The sequence below is a fragment of the Xiphias gladius genome, chromosome 3 (assembly GCF_016859285.1).
Source record: "Xiphias gladius isolate SHS-SW01 ecotype Sanya breed wild chromosome 3, ASM1685928v1, whole genome shotgun sequence".
In the NCBI taxonomy this organism is placed as follows: Eukaryota; Metazoa; Chordata; class Actinopteri; order Istiophoriformes; family Xiphiidae; genus Xiphias; species Xiphias gladius.
Window position 1 is genome coordinate 6,684,736 of NC_053402.1, and position 15,349 is coordinate 6,700,084.

At 39.8% G+C, this 15,349-nt stretch overlaps 2 protein-coding genes across 7 annotated transcripts in view; both read left to right on the plus strand.

Annotated features, from left to right (window-relative positions):
- The window catches only part of LOC120788017 (myosin-9-like), a 34,605-nt gene extending 26,843 nt beyond the window's left edge, over positions 1-7,762 (plus strand). For all 3 annotated transcript variants that reach the window (XM_040123458.1, XM_040123456.1, XM_040123457.1), the window contains 14 exons: positions 89-295; positions 538-642; positions 1,713-1,865; positions 2,054-2,302; positions 2,465-2,677; positions 2,774-2,986; positions 3,132-3,293; positions 3,424-3,552; positions 3,707-3,795; positions 3,935-4,058; positions 4,286-4,494; positions 5,315-5,423; positions 5,790-5,962; positions 6,163-7,762. In XM_040123458.1, coding sequence (XP_039979392.1) covers positions 89-295; positions 538-642; positions 1,713-1,865; positions 2,054-2,302; positions 2,465-2,677; positions 2,774-2,986; positions 3,132-3,293; positions 3,424-3,552; positions 3,707-3,795; positions 3,935-4,058; positions 4,286-4,494; positions 5,315-5,423; positions 5,790-5,962; positions 6,163-6,271 — 2,244 coding nt within the window. In that variant the 3' untranslated portion in view covers positions 6,272-7,762. The remainder of the gene's footprint in view (positions 1-88; positions 296-537; positions 643-1,712; positions 1,866-2,053; positions 2,303-2,464; positions 2,678-2,773; positions 2,987-3,131; positions 3,294-3,423; positions 3,553-3,706; positions 3,796-3,934; positions 4,059-4,285; positions 4,495-5,314; positions 5,424-5,789; positions 5,963-6,162) is intronic.
- A 1,568-nt stretch (positions 7,763-9,330) lies between these two features.
- On the plus strand, positions 9,331-14,738 carry LOC120788021 (mitochondrial glycine transporter A-like). 4 transcript variants are annotated; one of them, XM_040123469.1, is made up of 8 exons: positions 9,331-9,711; positions 10,773-10,888; positions 11,168-11,292; positions 11,484-11,592; positions 11,757-11,936; positions 12,912-13,080; positions 13,230-13,390; positions 13,863-14,738. In XM_040123469.1, exons 2-8 carry the CDS (start codon positions 10,874-10,876, stop codon positions 13,983-13,985), a joined length of 882 nt encoding a protein of 293 aa, XP_039979403.1. In that variant the 5' UTR covers positions 9,331-9,711; positions 10,773-10,873; the 3' UTR covers positions 13,986-14,738. The 4 variants fall into 4 exon arrangements, with proteins under 4 accessions (XP_039979403.1, XP_039979404.1, XP_039979406.1 ...); XM_040123470.1 differs by having other exon boundaries at positions 11,508-11,592; XM_040123472.1 differs by lacking the exon at positions 11,168-11,292.
- The last annotated feature ends 611 nt before the right edge of the window (positions 14,739-15,349 follow it).

Sequence of the window (15,349 nt, forward strand, 5' to 3'; positions counted from 1 at the left end):
TTCAGAGCCTCTATCCACTTTTTCTCATTTCTTCTTAATACAAATTTTTGAATGCAGAAACCATTAATGTTTGTGTCCTTCCCTGTAGAACAAAGTGTCGATGGAGAAGGCCAAGCAGGCTCTGGAGTCAGAAAGAAATGAGCTGGCCATTGAGCTGCAGACGCTGATGCAGGGTAAAGGAGAATCCGAGCATCGCAGGAAGAAAGCTGAATCCCAGGTCCAGGAGCTGCAGCTCAAACATTCAGAGAGTGAGCGCCAGAGGGTGGAGCTGGCTGAGAAGCTGACAAAAGTGCAGGTACAGCTCTTTGAAAGAATTTGTCTGATGTGATTTAGAGGGATTCTTCTTTTTGCCAGTGCTTTTGCACCTACTATTACATTTATTTCTACTTTCTGTGCTTCTTATCACATTGGTGGTAAATGATGACCTTTTACTTTGTGTGGTAACACTGCTTAATGCTAAATCAAAGCCTTTATTAACTGACTATTCAGTTAGTTTTTTCTCTGTTCAGTGGTTCATTTGTTGTCCTTTGTCCACAGGCTGAACTGGATAATGTAAACAGCGTGCTGAGTGAGGTAGAGGGGAAATCAATCAAGGCAGCCAAAGACTGCTCTGCTGTGGAGTCTCAGCTACAGGATGTTCAGGTACGCAGACATGCATGCTGTTTATACCCCCCTGTTTATTCAGAAATGTAGCAGCTAAATAAAAGTTAATCTTGAGATGGGTCCAGGCTCGAGATGCTTTCAGGACATAAAGGACATATCCATTTGAACTAGAGATATTAATGATTAATTAGTGGTTAATTTATCTCCGTTAACAAGTTTATCAGAAATGCCCAGAAAAAGATTTTTAAAAGCTTTAGTAATTGATCAAAGGAATATTAACCAGCAATGCTTAGTTTTTGAAACATGATTTCTTCAAGGGCACCTAAAACAAAATATAACATTTTTAAGATAACATATTTCTTTAATGAAAGAAAATAGCGGTAGCCCACAATATAATGGTAGACATTAGATGAAGTCTCCTCTAATTTGTCATTCAAAATAACTTTTGAGTTGCATTTAATTTTTCTAAAGGCACGGCAGAGCAGAGCATCAGTTTACTTTGTTTAATTATCCTGTGCTAGTTTTTTAATATTCTTATCAAGAAAAAAACTGGTTGTTGTTGTTTTTTTTTTATAAATAACGACGTGTAAAAATACTCTGCTTTGAATAACAATGTTTGTGATGGTTTTTCCACAAAAGGTTTAATTACCTTGTTTAAAGATTCTTCAAATGACATCTACTCCTTCTTGATCACTGACAAATCCAGAAATTATGGATATGCAAATACTGTTCATCTTAAAAGTTAAACTACTGGACATCACACATTGTACAGTTACATGTTTGACTATGACTGGCTTCCAAATTAGTTTTGATGTTATGCTCATACATATATGTCCTAAACTGAGATTTAAGGTGAATGCAGAGAAATTTCCCCCCTTCAGCAGATGATTGTGAAATAATTTATCTTGTGTCAAATTCTGCACAAAATTTATTCTGCATGGTGGAGCTCCAACATACAAGTGATGTAACAATAAGAAAAAAATATTTACAGGTGGAGGGCGCCTTTTAAAATCTTTACTATTGACCATTATCCTATTGCAAACATTGTGTTACTTAATCAAATGGCCTGTTTCTTCTAATTCAGCTTTATATGTCCATGTTTACAACAGGAGCTACTCCAGGAAGAGACACGCCAGAAACTGTCGCTGGGCACACGTCTGCGACAGCTGGAGGATGAACAGAACAACCTGAAAGAACAGCTAGAGGAAGAAGAAGAAGCCAAGAGGAATGTAGAGAAGCAGCTTCAGACAGTGCAGGCACAGGTAAAACACATGAACATGTCACTCAGACATGCTGATAACCTCATTCAGACCAGTAGCTTAGATACGTACACTGGCTTCTACTAAGACTTAATTATAACTATTGCTACTTTTTCAAGAATATTTTATGAAGCACACATCTACCACAGAGTGACACCAATGTTTGAGTGACACCACCTCTTTCCATACAGCTTGCGGAAATGAAGAAGAAGGTCGAGCAGGATGCAGGGTGTCTGGAGACTGCTGAAGAGGGAAAGAAGAGGCTTCAAAGGGACCTGGAGACTACAAACCAGCGCCTGGAGGAGAAATGTTCTGCCTATGATAAGTTGGACAAAACCAAGACGCGTCTCCAGCAAGAGCTGGATGATCTGCTGGTAGACCAGGATCACCTCCGACAGATCGTCTCCAACCTTGAGAAGAAGCAGAAGAAGTTTGACCAGGTCAGACAATGTATATAGTGTATATGCAGTAACATAGATTTTTGGTATAATGTTTTTGTACTTAACATATTTTAGGATTAGGATTTCAGGGTGGTTTGAATTATATCTATGTCTTCATTTGAGCTTCACAAACATTAAACACTTGGTCCTGACTTTCACTAGATGCTGGCAGAGGAGAAGAACATCTCCGCCCGATATGCAGAGGAGCGCGACCGAGCTGAAGCTGAGGCCCGTGAGAAGGAGACCAGAGCACTGGCTTTAACCCGTGAGCTAGAGTCTCTGATGGACATAAAGGAAGAACTGGACCGCAACAACAAACTGCTGAGGGCTGAAATGGAGGACCTGGTTTCCTCTAAGGATGATGTTGGCAAGAGTGTAAGTCTGGAAAATTTGTTTGCAGAGGTGTGTTTGTGCCTGTATGGTTTGCTCTTACCGATGTCCTCATCACAATTCTTCTTCCCTGTCATACAGGTCCACGAGCTGGAGAAGGCTAAACGTGCAAATGAGCAGCAGCTAGAAGAGATGAAGACTCAGCTGGAGGAACTGGAAGATGAGCTGCAGGCCACAGAGGATGCCAAGTTGCGTCTGGAGGTCAACATGCAGGCCATGAAGGCCCAGTATGAGAGAGACCTGGCAGGACGTGATGAAATGGGCGAGGAGAAGAAGAGAGCACTGGTCAAACAGGTACTGATGGATCATAGACTGAGTCTACTCTAATATACTGTATGTTAACTGTTGTCTGCTTCCTGTGCGAAATTGTTTTTTGTGTAGGCACATAAGTGCAATTTCTTGTATTGGACATGGCTGAAATCAATTGTGCTTCCTTCAGGTGCGAGAAATGGAGATGGAGCTAGAAGATGAGAGGAAGCAGCGTTCTGCAGCTGTGGCCTCGCGCAAGAAGCTTGAGCTGGACCTGAAGGAGCTGGAGGCAGGCATTGATATGGCCAACAAGAACCGTGACGAGGCCTTGAAACAGCTGAAGAAACTCCAAGTGAGTTGGTTGTTGAAATATATTCAATACAGAAGATCATCTACTGTCCACATGGATTCAGCTTTATATCGAGTATGTAGTTTTTTCCCAGTTTCCTCTGAGTCAAATTTGCTCTTTATTTCCTCCTCAGGCCCAGATGAAGGATCTTGTCCGGGAGCTGGAGGACACTCGGATGTCCAGAGAGGAGATCCTTGCCCAGAGCAAGGAGACTGAGAAGAAGCTGAAGGGCATGGAGGCTGACATGATTCAGATGCAGGAGGTCAGCATGCTCACCTCTTCAACCTTCTTTTCTATACCCCTCCCTTTCTTAAAGCAAACATCCTCTATATGCTTTGAATTATGAAAGTGATATGAGCCAAGAACTGTCTTACACACTTAAATGAACTGCTCTTTCCTGATTTGTCCCTATCCAGGAGTTGGCAGCTGCAGAGCGAGTGAAGAGACAGGCCCAGCAGGAGAGAGATGAACTGCAGGATGAGATTAATAACCAGGCCAGCAAGAAGTAAGGCATCCTTCAGTTATCAGTAAAAAGATAAACCTGTCAGTTGTGTGCATGACTTGTTATTCACCCAGATGTGTATTCTATATCCGTCCCGGTGTCTTATCCCTGCTCTCCCTCCCACCTTTCTTTTGTCCCTCAGTGCTCAGGTTGCAGAGGAGAGGAGACGGTTGGAGGCTCGTATTGCTCAGCTAGAGGAAGAGCTGGAGGAGGAGCAATGCAACACTGAGCTGACCAACGACAGGCTGAAGAAAGCAATGCTGCAGGTTTGTAGGCTCACGTTATGCATTTGATCAGTACAGGTTTTGATGTAATGTTAAAATGATTCAAGGTTTCTTCTACACCAAATAGTGTTATTCCAAAAGAAACATTGATTCTTTGGTATTTTTGGCATTAAAATGAATGGATTTGAAGTTAAATAAATATTAACTCATCATGTCTGTCGAACCAAGTGTTCAGCCGAAACTGACGAGTTCCTGTCCCACTTGTGTAGACTGACCAGATGAATGTGGAGCTGACAGCAGAGCGCAGTACGTCTCAGCGTGTGGAAGGGGCTCGTGCCCAGCTAGAGCGTCAGAACAAGGAGCTGAAGCTGAAACTGCAGGAGCTGGAGGGAACAGTCAAGTCCAAGTACAAGGCCAACATGGCCACCCTGGAGGCAAAGATCGCTCAACTGGAGGAACAACTTGACATGGAGACCAGGTGAAAGCCTCATCCATGGAAATGAGAGCTAACTGACTAAAGATTGCACGTTTACTTTACATTATACATACTTAAATAAGTAAAAGATGTGATGTTTAATGAATGCTTGGAGAAGTCTCATTGTTCACCAGTGGTGGAATTTGAGTACATATACTCAAGTACTATACTTAAGTACAGATTTATGGTACATGTACTTAACGCAAGTATTTCCATTTTATCCTACTTCATACTTCTATTTTACTACATTGTAGTGGGAAATATTGTGTATTTACCCCACTAGTTTATTTGATGGCTGTAGTTACTGTTATTTTTCAGGATAAGATTTTACATCCAAAACATATGAAGTGCTCTATAAAATATAATGCACTCTGATGGATTAAACTAACCAACTTTATATAAAAATAGAGAGAGAGAGATAAGCAAGCTCCACCTGAGTCAGTTACAGCTGTAAAAAAGCAACGTAAGCATGAATGTATCAGTAATAATAACCCAATATGTACCAGGGTCCAAGCATGCAACACAACTGGAGGGCACATGGTCTTGGTGCAATAGTGTAACACTCAAAGGTGCCATTTTTCTGCATTATGATTACTTTTACTTCCAATGATTTAAGTACACTTTGCTATTAATAATACTTTCATACTTTTACTTAAGTGATATTTTCAATGCAGGACTTTTACTTGTAATTGAGTATTTTTATATTGCTGTATTGCTACTTTTACTTCAGTAATGAATCTGAATACTTCCTTCCACCACTGGCCTACAATATGTTACATTGTGTTATTTCTTTATCCTAATCAATGTTGTACTCTTGTCTTAGGGAGAGGCAGGCTGCCACCAAGCTTGTGAGACGCACAGAGAAGAAACTGAAGGAAGTCATCTTGCAGGTGGATGATGAGAGACGCAACACAGAGCAGTACAAGGACCAGGTCAGAGGTTTTCCATCACCATGGTCAAACTAATAATCGTCACAGGAGCTCTGCATTGGTTATTTCTATCTCTGTATTCTGGCTTTCCTGAGTATTATCTGTGTAATGTTTATGTAGATCTAAATAGGTGCTTTCCAGAAGCCTGGTAACTGATTGTATATGATGCAAGTTAAATATTTTTCAGATGTCAAAATAAGGTCTGGAGGTCATAATGGTGATTTAAACACTGTCATATAAAACAGTAGGCAGCTGCAGTGGTGTATTAGATTTATTATGAAGATCAGCTTTGCATCATTGTAACCTATGTCTAGGAGAATGAGAAATGACCTTTTTGAAAATCTAACATAATCTGTGTCAAATTTTTAGGTTGACAAGTTGAACTCTCGTATGAAGCAGCTGAAGCGTCAGCTGGAGGAGGCTGAGGAAGAGGCTCAGAGAGCCAACGCCAACCGAAGGAAACTGCAGAGGGAGCTGGAGGATGCCACAGAGTCGGCAGACGCCATGAACCGTGAAGTCGCCACCCTTAAGAACAAGCTCAGGTGGGCAAAGGGACTGGAGAGACCTAGCAGCTTTTATATTTATCCAGTTTACAAATAATTGTAGCAGTCCTAGACAGATCTGTTGAAGTATGGGAGATCAGTTTGAAATATATATTATATATGTTGCAATTAGTTATACTAATTGCAACATAGTGCTTTTTGAAGTGTCATGTCTCACTGCCCCCCCCCCTCTGTTTTAGGCGTGGTGACCTCCCCTTCACCGTACGCCGCACTGTTCCCCGCTCCGGCATCGAGAGCGACGAAGAGAGCGAGCCCAAGAGCGAGACCCCCGAGCCCAAGCCTGAATGAACAGCCGTCGTGCCACTTGACTCCTTCACACTGCATTATAAATAGACAGACCTAAATAAACATGAGCACACATTACTGTACCTGCTGAACAGAGAGGAACACAAACACAATCCTGTGAGTCTTATCTCTTTTAATGTAGACAATCTATGCATTCTTAATACACTTTCACACATACAGAAGGAAGTAAACTCAGACAATCACCATGCTGACAAATACACACGTTATATTTGGGCCAAATTTTTCTTTTGCTTCATTTTTCATTCTCTGGGAAAAATTAAAAAAAGTGATATTTTTATAAGGAAACATTCCAGTAATGGTAGTCCTGATTTAGGATCTATTTTTCTAATTGAAGAAAGAAAAAACAAAGAAAGAAGTATACATAAATAAAGACCGATTACTGGAAGGGGACCAAAGTAATATCTCAATCTACAGAATTGTATTTTATGCAGAAGTTTTTTTTTTTTAATAATGGTTAAGGATGGAAGTGCTTCATGTTTATTACGCTTGCGCTCTCACCTCAGTTTATAATGGTTTTTATGCTGAAATGTATTCTGTCAATTTAGCTGCAGTTAGCACTTCTGCCTATGCTTTTGGGCTTAATAATTTGATACACACATTTCATGTGGAAAATAAAATTTGAGGCAGATTTCAAGTGACAATTGGAAACTCGTTGATGCATACTGAAGGCATTTGATGACTGTGACTGTGCTGAAGTATCTTAATTTTGCACTGACATGGAAAAAAAACGCTTAAGCCTAGACATCGTAAACCACTGCATTTGTGTGTTTAATTGAAATGGTGATGGAGAAGCTTGGAAGTTTTGGAAAGACTGTGTACATGCTCATTTAGCAGTCTCACAGACTGCCAACACACACTAAGGCCTTTAAATGCAGCTGGATTCTACTGGGCAGGGTGGTTTGCTTTTCTTCCTGACATGCATTGATTTTTATTTTTATCATTTATCAGTGTTTTTGTTAATGTTCAGGGTAAAGTTTAAATGGGGTGGTGGGGTAGTTTAATACTCACAGCACACACTGTATTCTCAGGGCACAGCTTGTTGAGGGTGGAGTAGCTGAGGTTACAAACCAAAAGGCAGATTCAGGAGGTAGGAATGTACTTTGTTACTCTAACCTATGTACACTATACTCTTACTGGCCTATAGGGCCTCATATAGACATGGGGAGTTGATATGTGACAAGGTATTGACCAGACGTATCAGATGAACAGTTCTATACAAACCCCTCACAGGCTGTGCTCAGGGGCGGCTTTTGGCTCACACTGCTGGGAAGTGAGAGGAATGTGTTACTTAAAGAATAACAGTTCACAAATAAAAGGATCACATATTTCACACTTAAAAACAGGAAATCCAAAAAAAGAAAAACTGCATCTCCTCAATTCTTTTGTCATGTTTGTCTGTCTGCACCTCTGGAATGGAAATCATGTTGTGAAATGTTGGTATTATTGCAATTAAAGAGGCTTTCTAAACTGCTACATGGTGACCCCCTGTGTCTTTTTTACTGATGTCTATTTACAGAGGTTTAACTTGAGAGATCACGGGTTATCAAGGGTGGAAGTACATTTACTCAAATGCTTTACTTAAGTACAATTTTGAGGTACTTGTACTTTACTTGAGGATTTCCATTTTATGCTACTTTATACTTCCATTCCACTACATTTCATAGGGAAATGTTGTACTTTATACTCCACTACATCTAGTTGACTGCTTCAGTTACTAGTTACTTTTAAGATGAAGATTTTACGAAATGGATAATAACACAAGCTCTTAAAACACAACACACTCAAAACACATGCATTCATTTCAATAAATGTTTAAATGATCAAATATCTCACCAAAAATCAGAGATTAGATTAAAAGTCCAAAAATTAAAAAATGATTTTTTTTTTTTTTTCTTTCCTCTCCCATAATCCTCTCACTACCCCTCAGATTGATCTGGTGTCCCTGTATATAAAACTGTATATAAAGTATTTCAAACTAAGTCCATCTCCAGGAGCTACAACAGTAACATGCTGCTTACACACTGATGCTTCAGTATTAAACATTTAATACTTTAACCCATCCCTTATAGGATGGGTTAAAATCAGCTTTGAAGTCCAAAACGTGACTCCTCAGGGGCCCAGGTTGTTGTTTATTATGCATTGTCACCAGCAGAGGGCAGTCAGTTTTCCATAAGGGACTAGTAGAGCACAATCAACTTAGTTACTTTCCACCACTGACTGTATTTAGGAATACTAGGGGCATGTCCATCTACATTTGAATCACAAGTTCTTGTAACAGAAAAAATTCTTCTTACAGCTTTTTTTCTTGTCCGTTGTTTCTATTATGTCTAAGTCATCGTTGTTAGTTATGTAATAAATTTGTGTTCAGTTTAAGGTCACACTAGAACAGAAATATGACAGAAGTCAAAAATAATACCATAGAGTTCTCACCCAAATTTTCCCCATCTTGACTATATGGAAAACCCTGACTACCCTCTGCTGGTGACAATGCTGTTGACAATATATGATAAAATGATAGATGAGCATTTAACTTTTTTTTTTACCTTAAGTATAATTTAGATATACTTCTGTACTAAAGTTAAATGGATGGGAAAATAGGGTAATTTCTGGTCGTATTCTAATTTTTATAAAAGTAAAGAATTGAAAAACTTTCTTTTCACTGAATATAGTGCATAAGAAATGGTCTTTGGTGGAGACCTAAAGTGCAACTAAGATTCAAGGTGTTCGGGATATTTACATGTTTTTTCTTAGAAAACCTTCTTTTTTTATTTTAAAAAAAAAGGTCACACTGAGTATACATTCAATTTGTGGGTGTTACTTATCCTACTAAATACACATTTGTTTAGAGTTTTTTGAGTTTTTGAATAATTTCTGGATCATTGTGTGCTTGCAATATTTCACCGGTCACGTACTCAGTTAAAGTAGGGCCCTTTTACTCACGTCACGGTAGGAGCGCTGTGTAACCAACCAGAACAAGCGGCTCCTCGGTAGGCGGAGCTTTCTCACGGTTACGACAGCCCGCGTCGTCAAACAGGAACCGGCCGGTTTAACTTATCAGTAGAAAGGACAGTTATCAGTTGTTATGTTACAGTGCAGATCTCTGGTTACTAGCAAGGCTCAGGTTTGGCTGCACTCTGGTTATTACAGTGTGAAGGATTTACACCGACATTTAAATTCGTTGAGGTTTATTTTTCGGGCCCTTGACGGAGAGAAAACTTCACTGCAACAAAATAGTAAGGTGTGGACTGGCTGCCCTGTCATAGGAAGAAGAAGACCGGCCTTTTACTGGAGACCTGTCAAGCATCCCTTTGTGTTTTCTTCACCGTGTCCTATAGTGTGTTCGTTTAATGGCTTCAACCATTTAATATCAATCTCTGCAACAGTCTCCCCACACTGCAGGAAATATAAGGAAGCTATAGAAGGTAGGCTACAGAAGAAGAATCCTTAAATATTTATTGTGTTTTGTTTGTTATATAAATTGATCATTCTGGCGCCACATGTAGATATTGCACAGTATAACATTTCAGTAGCCCCATAAAAACACAAAATGTCAAAAAAAACTATGGCACACCTAATCTTTGGTTGTAACTGTCTGTTTAAATGATTGAGTTGCATCCTATGACTGTATTGTCAAATCCTGTTGTAGTTATAATGTTTTTAATGTAATGCAGTTGGTCTGCTGAATTTTACACTTTTTATATACGTCTCTTGTTGAAGAAGAATGCATGTGTTGTCACTATGTCTCTGGGGAATTACTAAAAAAAGTCTGGAGTCATATTAAAGTGGCAGTCTCAAAGATTTTCATTTAAATAACTGTTAAGTCACTATCTATCTATGTCGTCATTCTGTGACCTGTAGTATTAAACCACATTTGTTTCTACCACCAGTAACTGCAGGTTTCGCCAAATCATCGCGGACTGAAATAGTCCAGATTGCCACTTAAAACTATAGCCAAAACTGCATATGTGGAATCCAAACCCAGAAACACCTGTTAGGAGACCAAAAAAAAAAAAAAAACATAATTCAGAAAATAGAACAAATGGTGTTTCCAGACTTTTTAAACCCCTATGCTTAATCCATCTAAACTCCAGTGCATCATGCTTTCATGTGCACAAACACACACACACACACACAGAGCATTAGCTCATCATGTGTTCCTATTCACACTCACGTGAAAAACATGCAGCAGGATGACAAACACCAGATCCATCCTAATATGTAGCAGGATGATCTTTGGTTAGTTAATGAATAGCTGTGTGTTATGTAGGTTTGTCGCAAATAGGAAGCGCAGTGTTGATCAGGTGATCTGTGTATTTATACTGGTGTGTGTGTGTTATCATAAGCAGGCTGACACAGACAGCAGGACTGTGCACATTCTCCATCATCTTTGAGAGATACTCCATAGGCAAAAACGGTGTTCTTTAATGGACTGAGCCCATGACTGAAAGGCCAGTTTGTGACTTCTTGTTTCTCGTCTTTTTAGGTGTAATTTGCATTTGCAACATTTCAGAGTGAAAGACTGACAAGGGGAGCAAAACGGAAGATTTTGTGTTTTTCAAACCTTAAGCATCATCTTGAAGAACTATGGAGCTGTTGCTGGTGAGTTATACAATCAGAAAAGTTATGTACTGTTTTGTTTACCTGATATTAGTCGTTAGTGGTGAGGTTTTCTTTTCATCCATTTTTGGTTTGAGCATAAGGAACATCCTTGTCATTGCGCGTTTTATAACTAACTCAGGGTCAGGGCATCCTAACGTCATTCTGACATGCTGATAACCCTTTTTTACCCTCCTTTTTCTGATGGGACATATTCAAGTTTAATTGAAGCACACTCCGTACTTCGTCTCTCCCTGTGTCGGTGTATAACCCCGTCTCCAGGCTCACCCAGCTATCAAAGCCTTCATGTGTGGCTCCCTTAGTGGGACCTGTTCCACTCTACTTTTCCAGCCTCTTGACCTGGTTAAGACCCGTCTGCAGACGCTGCAGAGTGGCATGCAGCCTGGGTGAGTCTGTGTACACTGAACACTTGAACACACGTCACATCAAATTTTTTGTGACCTCCAAAAACTGCTTTATTGACTGGAAGAAAACAATAGAAAGGTTTGCCTCAGCTGAACCTTGTATCACATATGCAGCACTAGAGTCCCACATGAAAGCAGTATTCATTATTTACCATTGATTACCTACCTTTCAGTTTATCCGAAGCTTCCTCTTTCAGTTCGGGCAGAGTGGGGATGGTGACAGTGCTCCTGAGCGTGGTGCGGACAGAGAGGCTGCTGGGACTGTGGAAAGGAGTATCACCGGTTAGAAAACCATTCTGCTACCTTCTACTATTCATAACCACACATTTTCTCCATCCTCCTGTCTTATTGAAACTCTTCTGTATGTAAGAAAAAATGTTCACAAATTCCCCAGCATCAGATTTTCCATTTTCTGACTCTGTTCTCTCATCCAACTGCTGTTCCAGTCCTTTGTTCGGACCATCCCAGGTGTGGGCATCTACTTCAGCACCTATTACTCATTGAAGCAGCACTTCTTCCAGGACAGCAGCCCAGGGGCCATGGAGGCCGTGCTGCTGGGAGGTGGGGCCCGGACGGTGGCAGGGCTTTTCATGCTGCCAGTCACTGTCATCAAGACACGCTTTGAAGTAAGCACAGGCAGAGATTTTTGTGTGGAGGTGTGTTTCCTGTGGTATCTTTTCTGAAACATGAGTGTGAACAAAAATCGCATTCAGTTGGGTCATAGATAGAATTGCCCTGAATGCCCCAATACTTTGACTGAAACCAGTGGTTCCCACCCTTTTTTGTCAGATCTCCCCTCACAGCTCTATCAGATGAACTTAAATATCCCCTCTCTGCTCACTCACCATTTAGTTTTCAAGCACTCTGAATCGCAACATGTAATGTTCATGTGTTATTAATGACTGAATATGTGAATACATTTTTAAATTAATTCACTTTTTTTTTTTTTCCAAATTAGTTGAGATTATATTTAGTCTCCCCACGTTACCCACTGGCCCCATAGAGTATAAGTACCCCTGTTTGGAAATTACCGACTTAAACCAACCACCCACGATATAACTGTTGGTTATAGGGGTACTGTGCTCTGCCAGTGGGTGGTGGTTCAGTGGGATGGGTTATGACCCAATAATCGGGTTCAGGGTAAAAAACAGAACACAGAGGTACTGTTTGTAGTTATATCATGTTCATGATTAGGAAAATTAATATAATTATGGTAAGCAAATAGTGTTTTTCTCCTTTCATGTAAAATTAGAATTAGAACACTGAAATACTACCATCATGCATTTATTAGCAAATTTAGCCAAGTTTAGCTCAATTCCATTTGAACATTAAAATTTTAACTGCATGCACAGACATATAAAAGACATCTATTAGTTTGTCTGACTCAGACTTAATATTACATTTCCCACAGTTTAAGTTAGTGTAGAGTATAAAGCAGACAATATCAGAATGCCAGAAAAAAAAAGATTTTTATTGGTCTTCAGAGGGCATTGTTTGATTTGCACAGTGTGTTTTTAGTTTGTTTTTTTTTAGTCTTTATTTGGACAGGTGTTCTATATGTTTACTTAACTTAAGTACTGTAAACTTTGTATATGTTTCAGTGTGGCAGGTACAGTTATAGGAGTGTGGTTGGGGCTCTGCACAGTGTTTGTCAGACTGAGGGTCCTGCAGCTCTGTTCTCTGGCCTAATGGCCACTCTCCTCAGAGATGTTCCCTTCTCTGGTATCTACGTCATGTTCTACAGCCAGACCAAGGCCTCTTTGCCAACAGGTAAGTAGAGACCCATAGAGAGATACATAATGACTTGGTGTAGAAGGTGCTTGACAAACATTTACATTTAAAATTCTAACGCAAGCTTAACAGGTAATTGTCTTTAATGTCCATTTGAATTAAATACCTACTGGCTTTCTTTCTTCAAGAAATCAGCAGGTCTGCTTCAGCCCCCCTGGCTAACTTCAGCTGTGGGATCCTGGCGGGTGTGTTGGCATCCTTGATCACTCAGCCTGCTGATGTGGTCAAAACACACGTCCAAGTGAATCCACAGCTGAGGACAGCAGAGGCTATCAAACTTATCTATATGGTAACTATGTCACTCTTCTTTTACTTAGTTTGTCCAGTAAGAAATGTTTGATGTGTTTATTGGGGCAGCTGTGGCTCAGGAGGAAGAGCAGGTCGTCCACTAACTGGAAGGTCAGTGGTTCAATCCCTGCCTCCTCCAGTCCGCATGTCAAAGTGTCCTTGGAACACCAAGTTACCCCCGATGTATCCTCGGTGTGTGAGTGTGTGTGTGTGTGTGATTGGGTGAATGTGGCAGTAGTGTAAAGCGCTTTGAGTGGTCGATAAAACTAGAAAAGTCCTCCAAAGTGCAGTCCATTTACCATTTATTATCTTACCATTTATTATCTTACTGTTCTTGAGCTTTTGTTTGTTTTTAAGTTGTATTTCATTTGATGATATCCAGTTGAACAGACTGATGTTTTAACTCTGCAGCACATCGCTGTGTGATACATTTAATGATTATATTTGACCCCTGTCCTTGTCCTCTCTCTAAGGAACATGGCCTCCAGGGCTTCTTCAGAGGGGCAGTTCCTCGGTCACTAAGGAGGACCATGATGGCCGCCATGGCATGGACAGTATATGAACAGATGATGGCCCACATCGGACTGAAGTCCTGAAAGGGAACGTTGATGATAAGCCAGTGAAACAAAAAAGAGATTAAAGTAAAGTCACTGAATGGAGACAGTAATGTGTGAAGAGGAAGGAACTGCTACAGTGGAGTTAATCATAAGAGTATCAAAGGCTTTCAGTGACTTAAAATATTTCACCGTAACGAGAGATGCTGACTGGTGAAAAAAGAAAGTGTACGCTTGTCTAAATGACTGACATGCACATTACTGGGTTATGGCTGAAGCTCAGGAATCCAACTTTTGGCCTGTGCTATATAACTTTGGAGAAAATATTTGAAAATAATACTGATATGTTATGATGTTCTGAATTGCACTACAAATTTTTGATCCAAATGAGTATTTGGACTCAATCATTAACTGAGAATTTCCTTGCTTTAGAAATGTGGTGGGCATTCCTGTATCTGTTTTTTCACAGTATATCCATGTGATTTCAAAAAGACTGCAATGATCAAGACAGTGTCCCAGATACAGCTCAGACTTCTGTAATGCACTTTAACCTCTGCAGTTCTGTCATGGCACAGTTAGAAAAACCTGGAGAGGCTCTTAAATACCTTTCCACTAATACAATGCTATCTGTATTCTGATATTTTTTGTAAAATAAAATGAAATGTGCTTGTAATATTTACTCAGTACATTCATTGCCTTAAAATGTAATGATTTTTTTTTTTTTAAATATTATTTTAAAGTGTATGTTAATGCACATGTATTTTACCATTGTTAAAGTATGGATGTTTAATAAAATAAAACTATTTACAATATGTCTGTGTGGAAAATGAATCTTGATGTTATTCTTGTGTGCACCCATTTTTTCAGTGTAAATGATTCAGCAGAAAGCTGACAGCTTCACATTAGAGCGTCAAGCCTGGCTGACCTCTGAAATGCTGCCATGCAGATATGGCAGCTATATCTCATAACATATTGCATTCCTACCCCAGGCTGGGAAGGGGAACTAACTGTGACATACACCATTTTGTTATTTTACTTATTTATTTATTGGTCAGATAGCAGTGGTGGAAATGTAATAAATCCTTTACAAAATTAAGAGCACCAATACTACAATGGATAACCACTCTTAAAAATAAAAGTTTTTTCCTAAAAACTTAAGTTTAAGTGCCTGAACTACTACTTTCCTCTTATTAATTACAGAGGATATAAAACAATAGTTGACACTGCCAGTGGGATGATTTACTAGTTCAGCTGTGGCATAAAACTATCAGAAGCACTTCAAGAGATAAGAAAGATATATCGCTCAGCATATTGCAGCAGACTGTCAGAACATAAAGGCCAAAAACTTACCACAGCGCTGTGAAACAGAGATAAGCAGCAGAGGGGGAGTGGTGTGACATTAAATA